This window comes from Mugil cephalus, chromosome 1, assembly GCF_022458985.1.
Source record: "Mugil cephalus isolate CIBA_MC_2020 chromosome 1, CIBA_Mcephalus_1.1, whole genome shotgun sequence".
Classification (NCBI taxonomy): domain Eukaryota; kingdom Metazoa; phylum Chordata; class Actinopteri; order Mugiliformes; family Mugilidae; genus Mugil; species Mugil cephalus.
In genome coordinates this window covers 37,924,023-37,941,438 of record NC_061770.1, presented here as the reverse complement: position 1 = coordinate 37,941,438, position 17,416 = coordinate 37,924,023, and the positions used below count along the sequence as shown (strand labels likewise).

The window sequence follows — 17,416 nt, the reverse complement described above, 5'->3', positions numbered from 1 at the left end:
TTGTTGTGTTGATACATTTAAAGCAAACAGAGGATTCAAATCATTATTTTTTTCTAAAAAAAAAAAAAAAAAAAAAATCATCATGGTGAAATAAGTTTAATAAACATTTTAATATACACTCAGATGCTCACACAGTTCCCATCACCGTTCTGTTTCCAGGAAGGATGAAAGTTTCACACACAAGACTTTAAATCAGACATGAAATATACACCGAGTCTTGTAAGAAAGCCCCTTTACTTCCATCCAAATTGTGCAAGATATTTGTGTCCAGAATACGTCATGTCAAAGTCCATGCAGACCAGTAAATATTCTGATTCTCATTTGCTGACACCTTAAGATGGTATGTGGTCTGCCTTTGGTCACTTCTACCGATGGGATATTAGTAGAACCCTTATTTTCTTTGCAAGTTCTTGTACAATGACAATAAAACCTTAGGTCCCTCTTACATGCTTTAATGATGCCTTAACAGAGGAAAATTAAACGAGGCTTCGTTTAAAGATGAGATATTCAGAATTTCTCCAGAGAAAATGAGTGGTGGGAGTGGTGCAGCGTTGCTGCGAAGTATTTGCTTTGGCTTTCGCTCCCACAGCTTCATAAGTTTATTTCTCATTAACGAACAGCAGATGTCCAGGGATTTACCAAATCTCTTGACTGGTAACACAGTTTCTGTTTGTCCATTTATCAAACGCACATCCTGAACCCCTCCTCGTCACTCAACCGGCCGGTCACGCGCACAGCGCCTTCTCGTCCGGTTTGCAATTCAAGGTCCAAAGTTTTCAAGGTAGCTCCAGATATTCTGAATTATTCAGTGCATTTCTTTTAATCCTGACCGTGGCGTCAGCACCGCCTCGAAGAGCAACTTGGAGCGGACAAAAAGCTTTCTGTTTTGTTTTGCAATTTTCAGCGCACTTCTCACTTCGACCACTAGGGGTCAGTGAAACACAGCTTTTCCGTCCGTCCGTAAATGTTCCTGATGCGTTTGCCCAGAGTGGAAGTCCATCTGTCCTGCAGGCTTCACCGTGGAACCAGGACATGTCAGGAGTTTTTCTGGCCGTTCGCTCCTTCAGATACAAGAGCGACGCTGCACTTTTCGATGGGTTCTGGCACCGGCAAGTACAGATTCCCTGGAGGCTGAAAATAAATAAAACAAACAGTGTTTCAGGAGACTGATAAAGCAGGTGTGTATCGCATGGATATTTTTTTGAATTTCTCTTAAAATAAACCTACCTTAAGGTCTCTGTTTCCATTCATCATTTCCTTGAATATGGTGGAAGGGTCTGGTATGACGGGACAAAAGATGGCACTGTGCCTGTAAACAGAAGCGAAACAGCAGCATGACAAGTCGGTCACAGGCACCAAGTGTTTCCACTTTTCAAACGGGCAGGCTGTTTATTTTAGACGGGGATCTCGCTGGGCTGTGGAAAAAACCATCACGTCACTATGTCGGTCACATCGCCGCGTTGGCTTGGAGCTTATTTTACAGCCCTCTTCTGCTCAGAAATGTAACTGTGTTTAGTTTACTCCTCTTGGATATTTGACATTCGCTGTACACAGCGGTTCAGGCATAACGTTTGACTAAACAAAATGGAAGAGGGGGGGGGAAATTTCTGTGCGCTCGACCTGAATCGAAGCTTGAGACGCGCTAGCGCAACTTCATCACAGGTTGTGGTTCGAGAACAGCTTACACAAGAGGGATGTGGACAGTTTAAAAAACGCCAGGTCCCAGGCACGTATTTGCATGTTCACTGATGTGAAATTGAATTATCATTATCAGTCAATTATCGGACACAAACTGTGACTCAAAGAACAGGAGCGCAGTGTGTTTATATGAAGGTCAGGCGACATTCTAATAAGGAGCCTCTCTAGTCTCTTTCTGCTGCTCCAATATCTTTATCACGTCTACTTTACTACACTGTCAAAACTATTCTCGGTTTAAACATCGCCGCTCTTCTCCAAGGGTCTGTTTGCTTTCAACGCAGCCCAGGGTCCCTAAAGTTCCCTCCTTCAGACTCCTCCTGTTGGTCCAGGGGGTCCAGCGTTAGCATCTAGTCTTGGGCTCGTCCTGTGTGCTACCTTCATCTTGAACCCTGTACGTCAGGGGCCAGAATTATTCTGGGCAGACCCTGTGAGGGCCAGATGCTCTTGTAAAATAAAATAAATATCGTATCCTGCAAGTAATATATTAATTTTCCTTCCACATTTATGTTATTTTCTTTTTTAAACGGTTTCCAGTGTGAACAGACTCATATCACCTGTACTACAGCAAACCTCAAGGGCAGCCTCGACAAATGTAACTTCTCCAATTAACCAAACAAAGGTATTTTAGTGTTGGGACTTTCTTCTTTCTTTCGGTTTTATTTTATATGTATTTATTTGTTCACGAGCTGCTTTATTTTGTCGTACAGAGTAACATTTTTAACAACTAGTGCAGGGTTTTCCAACGTTTTCTACAAACTCAGCCTGGTGCTATTTATAAATGCACATGATTATTATCATATTGCATTAATTATTAAGCTATTCGAACCTTGCACGCGTTCAAAAATTCATTTTTTTTGTTTGTTTTTTTCAAACATGTGCAACAGTAGGTGAGTGCTGTAAACATGAACATACGTACATACATGGGATTTCACCTGGGGACTGAATAGTCTCTTTAAGTTTGTGGGAGTCAATTAAAAAAAAAAAAGATAATTTGCGCAACCCCCCTGCAGTAGCTCCGCGGACCCCCTAGGGGTCACGGACCCCCTGTTGAAGCCCAATGAATTAGAGCCTTTCATTTGTCATGTGCCACACTCTTCTCTGTCACGTTGACGACAGTGCGTCATCGTGTGCAGGGAAAAAATGTCCCATCAAGATTTTATAGATAAAACGAGCAGGTGGAACAATAAAAGAAATGTTAACTGATCGATGGCACAAGCTACTTTTCACAGGGTGTTTGTTTCGTTTTAAAAACATGAATAAATACAGGAACGTGCTTGTTGCTCCTCACTAGACTAGAGTTGAAAAGCTCACCAGCCGTGTCTCCATTACAGTTTTTCCATAAAATAAAAACCATATTTCGAAATAATAAATGTTTCCATTTAAAGTTGCGTTTTTGAATGAGCCGTAACTCTCGTGACGTCTCGTCTCGCCGATATCACACAATTCTCTTAAATTCTCATCAGGCGGGACGGTCACATGACCTCCTGCGTCATCTCCAGTGAGAGCGTAGAAAATATTTTACCCATATCTGGGTGTAGGTGTTTCCATTACACTGTTTTTTAAAATTTATTTATTCCACATTCATCTGTTGTCACACACTTCTCCGCCTCCTGTAATTCCACAAGCAAATACCTTTCGTCATAAACTTGCGTGTGACCGTTTCCAGCCAGCCCTTGCCCTAAGGGCAGGACAGGTTGATACACGACTCGTCACACACATCAACATAGTGTTTGCGGATCAAATAATGAATCATCCCGCGTTGATCCCGACGACAAGCTTTCTATCACTTTCCTCATGTAGCGTCAAACAATAAAAGGTCAGCGAGGCTCAGCGCTGCCCAGCTTTTGTCGGCGTGCTGTCAGAAACCGAACGAGTTTCCGCCTCGAAAGCCGAGCTGGATTCATGCAAAACAGATCCAGGGTCAGGGCGTCGCGGCGGCTGAATGAAACAGACTCCGACATTTGATGCCGAAACCGAGAGAAAGAAAAGTAAGGCCTTCTAATAACAGCCCTGCACCAAACCTTACGCTTCACGGAGGTTGTGGTATTTGGCATTTGTTTAAAATAACAACGAGAGCTGCCAATACAACTGTGTTTTTGTTTTTTGTTTTTTTTTTGCACCACCATTGAACAAACACACGTTTCTGTACCAATAAATCAGGTTTAGCGGCGTCACAGCATCATACATTTGAACAATCGCCTTCATTTAACAGGGTTAATACAGGAGACACATCCCTACTTAATCTCTCCGTCAGTTTGAGGCGCTCGGCCTGAAAAGACGTTAAAAGACCCCTGATTTATAGCAACCACGAAGGGTGATTCGGTACAGGACTGTACCTAATGTTTTTGACAACCAGCGTAGAGGTGAGACACACACACACACACACACACACACATTTACTTTCCAGTGCATACCTCCTGACGCAGTAGCAGGACAGGATGACGCAGGCACACAGAATAATAGGGAGAATAATGGCGACCACGGTCAGAGTCTCGTCAGGAGGGATGTTAGTTCCTGTGATGAACGACAGACAAGTCTTATTCAGCTTTTTAAGACACTTGTTTAAAAAAAATAAATAAATAAATAAATAAATAAATAAAATAAAAAAATCTCAAAAGCCGCCCAGCTCGTACTGAACCTGCAGGGGGCGCTCCTGCTCGCTAGAATCAACTGACAGGATTGCAACATGTGAATTCTGTGAATTACTTCATAACTGTATTTAACTGGGGGCAGTGGACCCTGTTAGCAGAGTTCAGTGGTGCACGCTTCGTATTTCCACACCACATTATAATGTTTACAAGGCTTTAAGAATACGTAAAGTGTTTTAAAGTATTCTAGTATCCAGGTCATGCTGCATCCTTATATATATATATATGTATATATATATATATATATATATATATATATATATATATATATATATAAATTAATTGGATTTGCAGAGACAACATCAGATTCAATACATTGTTATAACTTTCTGTGCAGATCTCCTCACATTTATATTCCTGCCTGTTGATAGGGCTGCATTAAGGAAGACGAGGGAAAGGGTGGAGGAAGAAGGGAGAAAACCGCAAACACATTAAGCTCGTAGGAGATATGGAATCAGAAAATCGCGAAGAGGAAAATCTCTGGAGCGTTGCTTACACTGGCAGGAGCTGAAAGGGAAGCTGTGTCTGTTTCTGCTTGATCGGTGGATAACAGTAGTTTCAGTTTGATTGATTTATTTATTTGTTTTTTCCAAAGTTACTTTGAGTTTGTTTTTTTTTTTTTTTTCACGGTTTAGTAATGGTTGCTTTTGTTTTTTCTATTGTTTTAACTTCAGCTAAAGTGTTAGGCAACATGACAACACACAGAAGAGTTGTGACAGGATGTTAATCCATGTTGTTCTGCAGTTCATGGTCCGTGTATTTTCTTATTTCACTCACTTATTTGCTCATCTGACATTTGTATTTATTTATTTCATATATATACTTTTTTTAAATTAAAAATCCAATGACCAAAACATACATGGACCGCTGAGAGTTGTTTTCTTTGCAATAAGAACCTGGGGTCTAATAAATAAAAACTGTGTGTTGCATTTGAAAATTATTTTACTGAATGCAACAGTCTCTATTTTGTCCTAGTTTAGTTTTGGTTTGTCAGTTGTCAGGTTCAACACGTCCTGAATATCTCACAAAGCATTTGACATATTAAAACTGGTTGAACATTTACCGTAATGCACAGTTTTACTGCTGTCGGCGAAGATATCCGGGCAGTAGGAAACGGACTTGACGGTGTAGTTAAAGTCATATCGGCAGCTTTCTTTATAGGGGATTGTCTTCGGTGTGGTTTCATTTTTTTCAAGCTTGAAGGTCCGGGAAGGCTGAAATAAAGAGTTAATAGTTAATAACACAAACAAACACACAAAAAAAATGATCATATATGGAATAATGTTGTTGTGGCTGAATGAAAAAATGTAACAACTTACTCTTTGTTCACCGCATTCTGTGTAGTTGACGTCGTAATTCCAAATGCACCCGGATCCAACTTGTGGAAAGTCAAACTGCAACTGCAACTGCGAACTTTCAACTTTTATTCTCAAGGGTGGCACAGGTATCACTGAGGCGATATCACACAAAAAAAAAAAAAAAAGAAGATGATGTTTAGTATTTAATTGCACAATTGTGTCTGAACTATTAATAATTCGCTAGTCGGAGCAGAACCAACCTAGTCTGGGTTTAAAGGTGGTTAATCCGGCATCGGTCTCCGCGCACACAGCGATCACCTTCAAGAAGTCATAGTCCAGGTGGCAGCTTCTCATTCCTCTGTCAGACGTACTACACTGCTTCATTTTATCATGCCCACAGTACCTGTCATGATAAAACGAGGAAGTGTGAAGAAGATTCACTGTCTATTGTAAGTATCACAAACACGCCAGGGTGTGGCGTGATTAATTATGGCCTAAATGTAGGTCAGTGTAGTTCGAGTGCGTCCGTCCGCGCCCCCGAGTTTAAGCGCAGCTTTTAGTTCTCACCTGTACGAGACGTTCAGGGCAACAGACGGGTCGACCGGGGTCCAGGAACAGTTCAGTTTGTTGGGCTCAATGTAACATTTGAAGTCCTCCACCACTTTGGCTGCACAGAACGACAGTGCGTCAGTGTTGCGTTCATGTAGTAAACCTGACACTAATGCACACATGTGCGCAGGTTAATTGTTGTAAAACATCCTTATCAACGTACAAACACAGAACCTTAACCAAATGATGCTCTTTCCCCACACCGTGACTAAACAGTGAGCTCTGGTAATAACCTACAGGCAGGGTTGGGAAGTAATGGATTACGTGCAGCGGCATAATCCATGATTAAAAAACATGTAATCGGATTACTGGTGTATGTTATACAAACGGGGGTTACTGGGCAGGATCACATTTATCAAATCAAATATGCGCCAAGCAGCAAAGTGACACAAATTACAACGACCACCCACGCCAACCATGGGCGATACTGGGAATTTTGGTATCGATCCGATACCAAGTGACTACAGGGCCGATACCAATATCGATACCACTTTTTAACTTGAAATGTCATGATCATTGAATAACTTTGTAATTTTGCCTTTTCGTTGATTATGATAAAACAGAGGATGAATATTTTAGAACAATAAATCTTTTAACTACTTTCAATATAATTTATAATAAAAATATAAAATACTATACACAATTGTTTTGGGAAAAATAATCACTAGTGCAAAATGAGACAAATCAACAATGTAACAAACATATGAATATAACAATGTAAGAAACACAACACACAGTGGAGACTATGGAATAGAAACTCAGTTGAGCAAATAAGTGAAGAAAAGCAATAAAGTAATAATGAATATAAAAATTTGCTCAGAGGTGGAAATGTTGACTCATTCAATTTCCGCCAAAGAAGTGAGTCTGCATCTTGTGCAACCGTCTTCTCCTCTGCGTAATGATGCATTTCAACACTGGCATCAGCTCCAGCTGTGTCAACTGTGTGATGCTGCAGTGATACTACGACCTGAGTATCAAATTCTGTCCATATCCACCTTTTACTACAGGTGAGGATGGAGAAGCTCCTGCCCCGCACAGAGTTGGAGAGAACCTGCATTAACTCCATGACGAGTAATTTACTGGACGTATAGAAGAGAAACTGCAACAAAAGTATCGATCACTGGTATCGATCCAATGCCGATACTATCCTCGGTATCGATACTACAGATATTCAGTTCGCAATGATGTGCATCAGCCTGGAACCACTTAAGAAAACGAGGCCACAGCTAATAAAACTATGTAGGGCAAATAATTTGACCACTGAGGCTTCAGCCACCACTACAAAACGCTACGTCTGTGCCCGGCTTCAGGACCCACTCACTGACGTTTACATCCCTCCCTCAGCGACGGACAAGGAAAAGTAAACACCATGTAACGTGATCCATACCACTGCTGCTAAGCAACCGGCCAAACAACCGCATCACCTCGGACATTACTTTTGTATATTTGTCCATAATAAGACAAGATAACAAGATAAGACACGCCTTTATTCACCCAGCAATGGGGGAATTCTCATTGTTTACAGCAGCCTGGACATTCAGCATCACAGACATGCTAATGCTAATGCTAATTCTGTAAATGTTTTTTTATTTACTAGATAATATATATATTTTTTTTATTTTAATCGACTTATTTTATTTTGTCTTTCTTGTTGTTTTTTAGAGCTTATGTGCAATGAAGCTACTGTGACAAAGTAATTTCCCTCGTGGATCATTAAAGTTTCTCCAAGTCCAAGTCTAACCCCCATATAAGGTCTTTTATAGGGGTTAGGGGACGGTTTCAGACACAGCCCAGGGCCTCTTGAGTAGGTTTAGAGGTGGAAACAAATCATGTGTTGGCACAAGGCTATTAAATCTATCTGCTTCTGTGTGCAAAGGAAATGAGCTTCAGCAGATGATCACGTTCGATGCACCTGCAGCTAAAGTCAACAGCTTTAATTAACAGCGTAGATAGCTATGAAACATATTAATACCTTACACACCTCTTTCAGGTTTTACATCTAATTACAACAACAATAATTATTATGAATTAAAATAACCAATTTCCTTCTTATAATTACAGATATTATTGTTATAGCCAATGGCTGAGTTTGATTTATGATGATGTGTGAAATTTTCCAGAGGAAACATTGAAGTCCCTACTCCTCTGGTTTTAATTTTCAGTGGACTCAGTGGATACCCGATTTGCATGAAAACAAACACAGGTCCTTCTGGTCTGTGTTCAAACTAAAACAACATTTCCTAGTGTGTAAAGGTGTAAATTTGTCACGTTTCTATGATAAATACACTGAACTGGTGACTTATCTTCTGTACGCTCATTTTTATTGGCACCTAGAAGTAATCAGGTACACTGCTTTTACATTGTGATACTTAGACTAGGTTACTGATTACATTTGTTAATACGTAATTAATAAAGTAACATCTCTAACCCCGCCTACGAGTACTTGCGGCTCTGAAACCGACCCAACTTGATTCAGCACAACATTGTGCTCCAGAACAGATCAACTGATTATTCATTTGCAGTGAGGACACTTGTTGCCGATGGCTTGATTCTCTTTGGAAGAGAAACTAGCAGGCGTCATATTCTGCTCTTTGACAAGTGCTCAGACGACAGAGTTAACTCCTCTGAAGTTAATTACTTCAGAGGAGTTTGTTTCTTGACCTTCTTGAAGCAAACACGTTAACTGTCCATCAGCATCCATTCGCTCTGCACGCAACTCAAAACATAGCCCCTGCTGCAACCTCAACTGTGGCGTACTGGCCTGACACACACACACACACACACAGAAGAACAACACCTGGCCTCCAAACTGTGTACCGTGCAATGATGTGTTACACAGCGATTCATTGCTACGTGACACGAGAGTGATGGTTTGACATCCTCTTGACAGCACGCGGATGGAGATGTGTTTCATGTGTTACAGTCCTAGACTCATAAATAGACCCCACTCACGGTTTGTAAACAGTGTGACGTTTTTTGAGGGGCGGGGCTTGGCCGGAAGCAAAACATCTCAAACTTTACAGCCTGTAAATGGCAGTTAGCATATTTCAAGGGATTGTTTTGGCAAACATAGACGAGGAAACTGTATATTTTAGAGAATACACTAATACAGTCACTCCCTGAAACCGTGAGTGTTATTTTAAAAAGTTGACTCTGACTCTGATGGGACTACATTCACCGACCCCTACACTCTCACTCACTGGATGGACGATTTGACCAAAGGAGGACACAGAGGGGACGAAGTCTGGTCTTTCTTTTGTCAAGTGAAGCCTCTCCAACAAAGATATGACAAAAGTGATTGTCTCACTCCAATCCCCTGATTTTTTCGGTTTTGGCACCAACAATACAGCAAGATGACATTTATGTGGTTGAAAGTGACAGTCTCGCCTGTGTTTTGCCTCCAGCTAACGTCGTGACATCACAGTGACACAGGCCATGAAGGGGTCTATGTTATAACCACGCCCCTCATTCTCTCGTCTAAACAGTGGCCATAACATGCAATCATTACGTGTACAGATTAAAGGGAAAAACTTGGTTTTAAAAATTCTCGCAAGACAAGACATAAAATAACAAAGAATACACAAAGAAAAAACAAACATTACTTGCGGTTATCTTTTCAGATTAGTGCTTCTTACCATGTGGCTTTCTCGTCTTGATGGTTATAGGTGTGGATTTGCTCTCTGTCCAGCCATCGCAAGCCTGCTTCTTAATAGTAAAATTCCATTGGCCAGAACCAAATTCCTCTGTGTAAAACTCTTGAGTGTAAAATTTGTTTGTCGTCAGCGTGTTCTGAAAAAACAAAAAAAAACAAAAAAAAAACAACACAACAGATGTAATTGATTATGACTATGCAAACAACATCTCTGAGATATCAGATAGCTGGTAACATTTAGGGAAGTAGAGCACATACAGTTATTGCAATTCAAAGTCCTAAAGTCACTGGTGTTTGTCATCGGATTTATTGTTCCCACCTCTAACAACAGCCCCAGTTTTTGCATGTGCATACATTTCTGATTTCCTGCACTAGTTTTTTTGGGGGGGGGGGTTATTACTGAACGCATGACTAAACAAGATTGTTTGCAAAATTTTGAGGCTAGCCAGTTAACAATACCATAGTACAACGTGCCCTGACTTTTAGTGGCTATACCTTGCAACTCCCATAATGCAACTTGAAATTAATAATAATAATAATAATAATAAATTTATTGGGTTTATGGACAATGTGCACATACTTTAAACAGTGTCAAAGACAAGAATAGATGTGTGCATCACATTTTGCTGAAAGCTAATTTCCATCTGTAGTCTGAAAATAAACAACAACATCCAACACAGACCCACATGACGTAGAGAGATGCCCACGACACCGCGCTACAAACTTCTTTGGATCACACAAACATTTGGTTTGTTGTAACATACATGTTTTTTAATCTTTACTCCCACATCCGAACTAGTTTGTCCTGGAAACCGATGACAGGAGGAGCACCGGTTCAAGAACTGAAAACACGTTCGACTGGTTGGCAGCAACGTAATTCAGAACAGCAGAAGAGGTTTGTGGCGAACGTCTTACATCAGTTATATAACATACCCAAAAGTCCCCAAGTCTCACCTTCGGTTTGTCTTTTGTTTGCAAGCTTACAATAAAGCTCATGCTGCAGTTCTTCGGCAGATGATGAGGCTTCTTCCACTCCCAGGTCACGTTCACCTGAAATGGATCTATCCACTTGTATGACGGGTTCACTGGTTCAGGAAGTTGATAAGCTATAAGGAATTTTTTTATTCGAAAAAGAGCAGTTAATCTCACCTTTTCACGTGCTGTTCGATAAAATAATAATGATAAATCGCTCTTAGCTACTACTAGAACCACCGGCCATCGAATTAAAATGTGTATTATTTCGGTAAAGTGCAGACAGAAGGAAGGAACACAGCCTCTTAACCTCTCATAAACACATTTCCTTTAACTGTGCCAACTTTGAAGACATGAGTTAAAAACAACCTCTGACACAGTCAACAGAGGCGACTGAACAGACGTGTTGAACGTTATTGAGGGGGTAGGTGCGTGGTGCATTCTGAGCCTACATATGACCATAGTCTTGTTTAATTCAGGTTTAATTTGTGTTGCCAACACAAAAGTGTTTAGCTATGTAGCCTAGCATGCTGACCCAAAGATGGGATTGTAATAAAAAAAATGAAAATTTGTCAACACAGCACAATTTAACAATACTACAAACCACAGACTCCCTCAGATATTTTAAACAAACGCTGAATACCATGACTTTGACGAAAATAGAATTTAGGGCATGTCTGATAACCTGGGATGCTTCTGCTTTCACTTATCATGAACTGACAGGTGAATGTATGTATGTTTTTTTTTTTGTGGAAAAATCTCGTCAAATTTCGGGAAATAAATGTCACATTTTAGTGGAAACGCTTTTCTTTTTTTTCTTTTACATAATGGTGGTGAATTTGTGTGTAACTTCCCGACTAGGGGTATTTGTATACACCTGCCCTTATGTAACACAGACGCAACCAAACGGCCAAATGTTTTTGGGGAAGTAAACAGTAATAGTGGGTCAGAAACAGAAAAATTCGTCTCTGAAGTTAATATTTTAAATCCAAACTCGACCAAAAAATTAATAAAAAATAAAAAAAATAGTAAAAAATCCCCCCGGTGCAAACATTAGGCTATTATAAAAGCAAACTAATTAAAGGAATTACAAAACTGAGGAAAACTAAACACAAGTTTGACTATTTATCTGTTTTTCACGGTTTTTCATTCCGGTCATGGACCTTGCAGTTGCGCGTGCGTCAATAAGATCTGCTAATTGAACCTTGGTTTTGACGGACCGAGCTTATCAAACCTAAAGTAACCACAGCTAATAATTCAAACTGATAAAGTAATATTACTTAGTTAAGTAGAGAAGAAATAAAGTGTACCTGCCGCACACCGGAGTGCAAACGTGATTATTGTGGCGCAGAAAAGGACGAAAAACTCCCGAGTGACAGTCATGTTGTCCTCTAGTGTCGGAGCTTTATTTCATCTGGGAAGCGACTCGGTGGATTCCAATGTAGTCCAATTTTTTAAAATAATAAAAACAGTAAAAAAAAAGAAAAAAAGAAAAATAAAGATCCTCGGGGAAACGGTGGCAGTTTGCGTGGGTTAAATATGGAGAAGAAGGAGAAAAGAAAAAAACAATAAACGGTGAAAGTAGAAAAGCGCCACACGGAAAAATAAAGAGCACCTTAATAGTCCTGTTGGCTCGAGGTGTGCCGAGAAAGTCTACCGGGAACCGAGGGGCGGAGTCGGGGCAAGAGAGTGGGAGGAAGATGATGACGAGCCTCCACCAACCCACGGACTAAACCTTGACGAGGTTTGAACGAGGAAGAAGAAGTAGAAGCCCCATAGATGTGGAAAAAAAGCCGGCGAAGCCAGGGCTGTTAAACGGGGGCGCAGCGCGCATGCGCGGGACCCTGAGTGCGATAAGGCAAGCTCCAAGTATCCTTCCATTCCTCCAGGAAGTCGTCAGGCCCCAAATGAGTCTGTGAGTCATTAACCTGATTATCCGCATGTTAATGGCCTTGTGCAGCACACAAACAGCGCAGAGTGGACACGCTGATGGTAAAAGCGCAGTGGAAGGCGAAGAGAGGCACACAGAGGCTTGATGAGTGTGTGCGGTCGATTTTATTAAGTTGTGGGAGGCAATTTTGCGAGGAATATGAAGGCTGTGGGAAAACATTTAAAGGGGGTTAAAACCTTAGCAGAGTTGGTTACTTCAACGGTTAGTTGAGATGGCCCTTGGTAGCACATCAGGGAATGAATGATATCACACGGAGGTCGTGGATGTGTTGGTGGAGGGGTACAAGCTGTTTTTTGTTCAGTAATCTACCGCGCTTCAGCCTTCACTTTCCAAAGATAAACTCAAATTGGTGTCCACATGTGGGTTCACGTTAGACAGCAGATCAGATCTGATCTCGCCGTACTCGAATCACATGCTCAAATCACACACTTTCAGTTTGGGATGCAGGCACCCTCCAGTCTTAGTCTACGGGATCAAAAATGAAACAAAAATGAAATATATATATATATATATAATTTCTGCAGGAGTTAGGAGAGGTAGATCTGAAGTCTTAATATCTGGTATGAGGAAGTAATATACTGTACATGCAACAGTTAGTAAGTGCTTGTTAAAACATTTTACTTAATCTCTAGCTTCAGCTTTTACCTTCAGCTCTTTTCTTTTAGCTTAGAGTGTCTAGATTTGTTCTCAGCTTTTCCGCAAACTGAGTGTAGATTCACGAGTTTACATCTTCTTCAGCCGCCTGACGTCAGCTTCATATGAGCAATGTGAGGCTATGAGTAAATTTCAGTTTAGATTTATGCGGTCTTCTCCTTGTTTAGCTCCATTACATACCAGTTAAACCTTCACATGAGCAATGTGTTAAGCTTCGTGTTGCAAAACATTGTATTTTCAAGTGATTCAGCTCTTCTCTTTTTGCACTGGTGAATCAGATTTTTTTACCAGAAAACTTACTTTGTCGTTACATGATACATTTTTCACTAATATGGTCAAGATCCCTGCTCAAGTACAGCATTCGAGGCCAACGGAAGCACAACAATGGCAGACAAGGAAACACCATGCAATGTCATGATCCATATCACTGTTGGCATACAACCACATCATCATTTTGTACATTTGTTCATAATGCTAATTGTGTAAATTTTCTTGATTACACCCCATATTGTAGTAGATGATAATAATTTTAATTTTTTTCTTTATCTAATCCTGTTTTTTTTTTTTTTGTTGTTGTTGTTGTTGTTTTGTTTCCAGAGTGTTTACCTTCATGTACAACAAAGCTACTGTGACAAAGTAATTTCCCTCGTGGATCAATAAAGTCTGTCTAAGTTTAAGTCTAAATAAAAATACTGTAGTCGCTCCAATAGCATAAGCAATGGTAACTGGATCTAAATTTTAACAAAATACCACAAGATAGACAGTAACAGAAAATGATAATTAGATCATGCATGCTAAGTAGCAACACATATGTTAGCATAGGTTGTTCTTGTTCATCCGCAACCTAAAGGTGAAACCGAAGTCAGTTCAGTCATCTAAACTTGAAATAGCAGAAGAAAAATACTCAACACCCCCAAAATGACTTTCTCAGCCTCATCCCAACAGGAAGTGATTAGCTACTAACCTAAGCCAGCTAACGATCCTACTGAGCATGTGCGGAGTAACTGTCATCACTGGACTCACTGGAATCCAAGAATTTAAGGCTGTGCATCAGCTACTCATATCTGCACCTGGATAGAGACATTTTAGAAGGTGAAGTGTAAGCGTGCAAATAGGGCCGGGCATACTGGGAATACCGGTATTTTTTCCGTTACGATATGAACGTATAGTATCGGTGCATTTGATTACACAGCTTTCGGAACGCTGCGCCGCGAGACACTCAGTGCGTTTACATGCACGTGAAAAAAACGAATTATTGCCTTAATCGGACTATAACAGGAGAATTTAAGTGCATGTGAACACGTTTCTCATTATCCGATTGAGACACCCAGATAATGCGATTGAATCGGACTTTTCAATCGAATAATCCGTGTGCGCATGCTCCGCGACCGCTGCGCTGGCGTGTGACGCCGGAACAAACACGTCCAAGAAAAACGATCTCAGAAGAAGAAGAAGAGAAACGGAGCCGTCTGAGGGATAGCGCGGATCTTACCTGCACCAGAAGTAGCGCGAACATTACGTACAAGATTAAAAAATGTACTATTATCCGCCTGGTTGTTGTTTGAAATGCCGGTCCGCCGCATGAACGACTCTAGTTTATTTTATCGCGTAATAGGTCAACCCGGAAATCGGGCCGTATTCCACCTAGTGTGGAGGAGGAGAACAGTTATTCGATTTTCTTGCGCAGCATGTAAACTGGGACAAGGACTGTAGTCAGAAAGTTGAATTTTGAACATAGCTCGATTAAGCTCTGCATGTAAACACACTGTTTCAGACCGGACAATTTTCAATTTAGAGCTTCTTAACACGCATGGTGCGACTGCGTCACTGTGGGTTGAAAGGTCCGAGAACGCCAGAGGACCTGTCATGTCTCCAATTTTAGCTTTTTATAAATGAGAGAAAAAAAAAATTATTAGGTGTTAAAACCTCATTACGGTACCAGGTCGCGCTTACATCGGTATTACAGTCATAGCAGTTTAAATATGTTATAAATATGTCAAAAAAATAAATGAAACTGCAAATATAATTGTCCCTGTTTTGTAATTTAATCTTGATAACATAGTAATTATTTATGTATTTATTTTCTTTCTCCAAGCTGTAAATGTCCCCGGATTTCCACATCAGCTGGCAATGCTAACACAGGGCCATACAAACCTGTTTTACTACCAGTGTGGAATTATTCTACAATATTTACTCATCATCGCAGTAAAATACTCCATCCTTAGTCAATCTACTGGAATAATTCCTCTCTCAACAAGGAGAAAATGTTGTGAACAAGTGATTATGTATCAAAAAAAAAAATACACTGATACCATCAGAATTTTGAAAAACACTTTGATATACATTGTTGGTCATACTACCCCACCTTTGTGGAAACCTGCTAGCGATTTCTAAGTTACGAGTGGGGATGGTGAGGATGGCGTGTGTAGGCAGCTTGCAATCTGATCTGCCAAAGCAAATATCTTGGCAATAAAAATAATACGATAAGTAAATAAGGTGTGGTTAAATTATACACTCACTTGCCACTCTACTAGCAGTTCAATTGTTTAACACAAATAGCTAATCAGCCAATCACATGGCTGCAACTCAATGCATTTAGGCATGTAGAGGTGATCAAGACAGCTTGCTGAAGTTCAAACTGAGCATCAGAAAGAGAAAGAAAGGGGATTTAAGTGACTTTTAACAGAAACGGCTGATCTACTGGGATTTTCACACAGATTCTCTACAGAGAATGATAAAAAGAAAATATCCAGGGAGCGACTTGCTCTGCCTCGTTGAGAGGTCAGAGGAGAATGGGCAGACTGGTTGGAGATGATAGAAAGGCAAAAGTAACTCAAATAACCACTAATTACAACCAAGGAATGCAGAATACCATCCCTGAACGCACAAAACACGTCCAACCTTGAAGAAGATGGGCTACAGCAGCAGAAGACCAAACCGGGTGCCACTCCTGTCAGCTAAGAACAGGAAACTGATCCAATACTCTCCACAGTCACCAGATCTCAATCCAACAGATCAACCTTCGGGATGTGGTGGAACGGGAGATTCTCATCACAGGAGTGCAGCCGATAAATCTGCAGCAAATGGGCTGCTGACATCAATGATTATTGTAATTGTTGGTGAAAATAGCCGACCTACAAGCTCACAATGTGTTGATCTTGTAGACTATTTTCACAACTTTTGTGTGACGCTCTTATATGATGCAGAAGGGAATAAATTCATAAAAAACAAAAGTTGAAATATGGCGATATGTAGATCTGCCCAACATCAGTGAAGTACAGCACAGCTGCATCGCATCTCCAATCAATGGGAAAGTTTAGGGTAGGGCTATCAGTCTGGTACGAATCATTTGGTAATTATACAAAAGCATAGCTTGATGCAACCTGTCAACCTTGATTCCAAATTCCAATCCTAATGGATGTAGTTTGTTAAAAGACTAATATACATTTTTATACTTTTTTAAAAAAAAAAACCTGACTGAAAACTTGAGTTGTTGTCGACTAAAACTATCACACATGGAAATGACTAACACGCGACTAAAACTGAAAGCATTTTTATCCAAAACACTCAAGACAGGGTCTAAAATGGCTGCCAAAAACAACACTGCTTAATATGGACCTGAACGTCTCTGAGGAATGTTTCCAACATCTTGTTGGAGGTATGCCACGAAGAATTAAGGCAGTTCTGAAGGCAAAAGGGGGTCCAACCTTTCACTAGCAAGGTGTACAGTGGATATAAAAAGTCTACACACCCCATGTTTAAATGCCAGGTTTTCGTAATGTAAGAAAATGACAGCAAGACAAATAATTTCACAAGTTTTTCCACCTTTAATCAGACCTTTAACCTGTACAACGCAATTGAAAAACAAACAGAAATCTTTCAGGGAGGTGAAGGAAAAATAAACAACTGAGATGATGTGGTTGCATAAGTGCGC

The 17,416-nt window shown here is 40.4% G+C and overlaps 1 protein-coding gene across 1 annotated transcript; it reads right to left on the bottom strand.

Annotated features, from left to right (window-relative positions):
* Positions 1-80: 80 nt before the first annotated feature.
* Positions 81-12,618, bottom strand: LOC124995514 (interleukin-13 receptor subunit alpha-1-like). Its single transcript, XM_047567911.1, has 10 exons — positions 12,188-12,618; positions 10,860-11,011; positions 9,889-10,042; positions 6,212-6,311; positions 5,905-6,047; positions 5,666-5,796; positions 5,410-5,560; positions 4,113-4,212; positions 1,228-1,309; positions 81-1,131 (listed from the first exon to the last, which is right to left on the bottom strand). The coding sequence occupies exons 1-10, from the start codon at positions 12,258-12,260 to the stop codon at positions 1,036-1,038; spliced, it is 1,182 nt and encodes a 393-aa protein (XP_047423867.1). The 5' UTR covers positions 12,261-12,618; the 3' UTR covers positions 81-1,035.
* Positions 12,619-17,416: the final 4,798 nt, after the last annotated feature.

Excerpts from the sequence above, each read along its gene's own strand:
- LOC124995514 (XM_047567911.1), bottom strand. The coding sequence starts at position 12,260 with ATGACTGTCACTCGGGAGTTTTTCGTCCTTTTCTGCGCCACAATAATC. Across the intron at positions 6,312-9,888 it reads CAAGACGAGAAAGCCACATG|CCAAAGTGGTGGAGGACTTC; the intron begins GTAAGAAGCACT and ends CGTTCTGTGCAG. Across the intron at positions 1,310-4,112 it reads TCCTGCTACTGCGTCAGGAG|GCACAGTGCCATCTTTTGTC; the intron begins GTATGCACTGGA and ends TTCTGTTTACAG.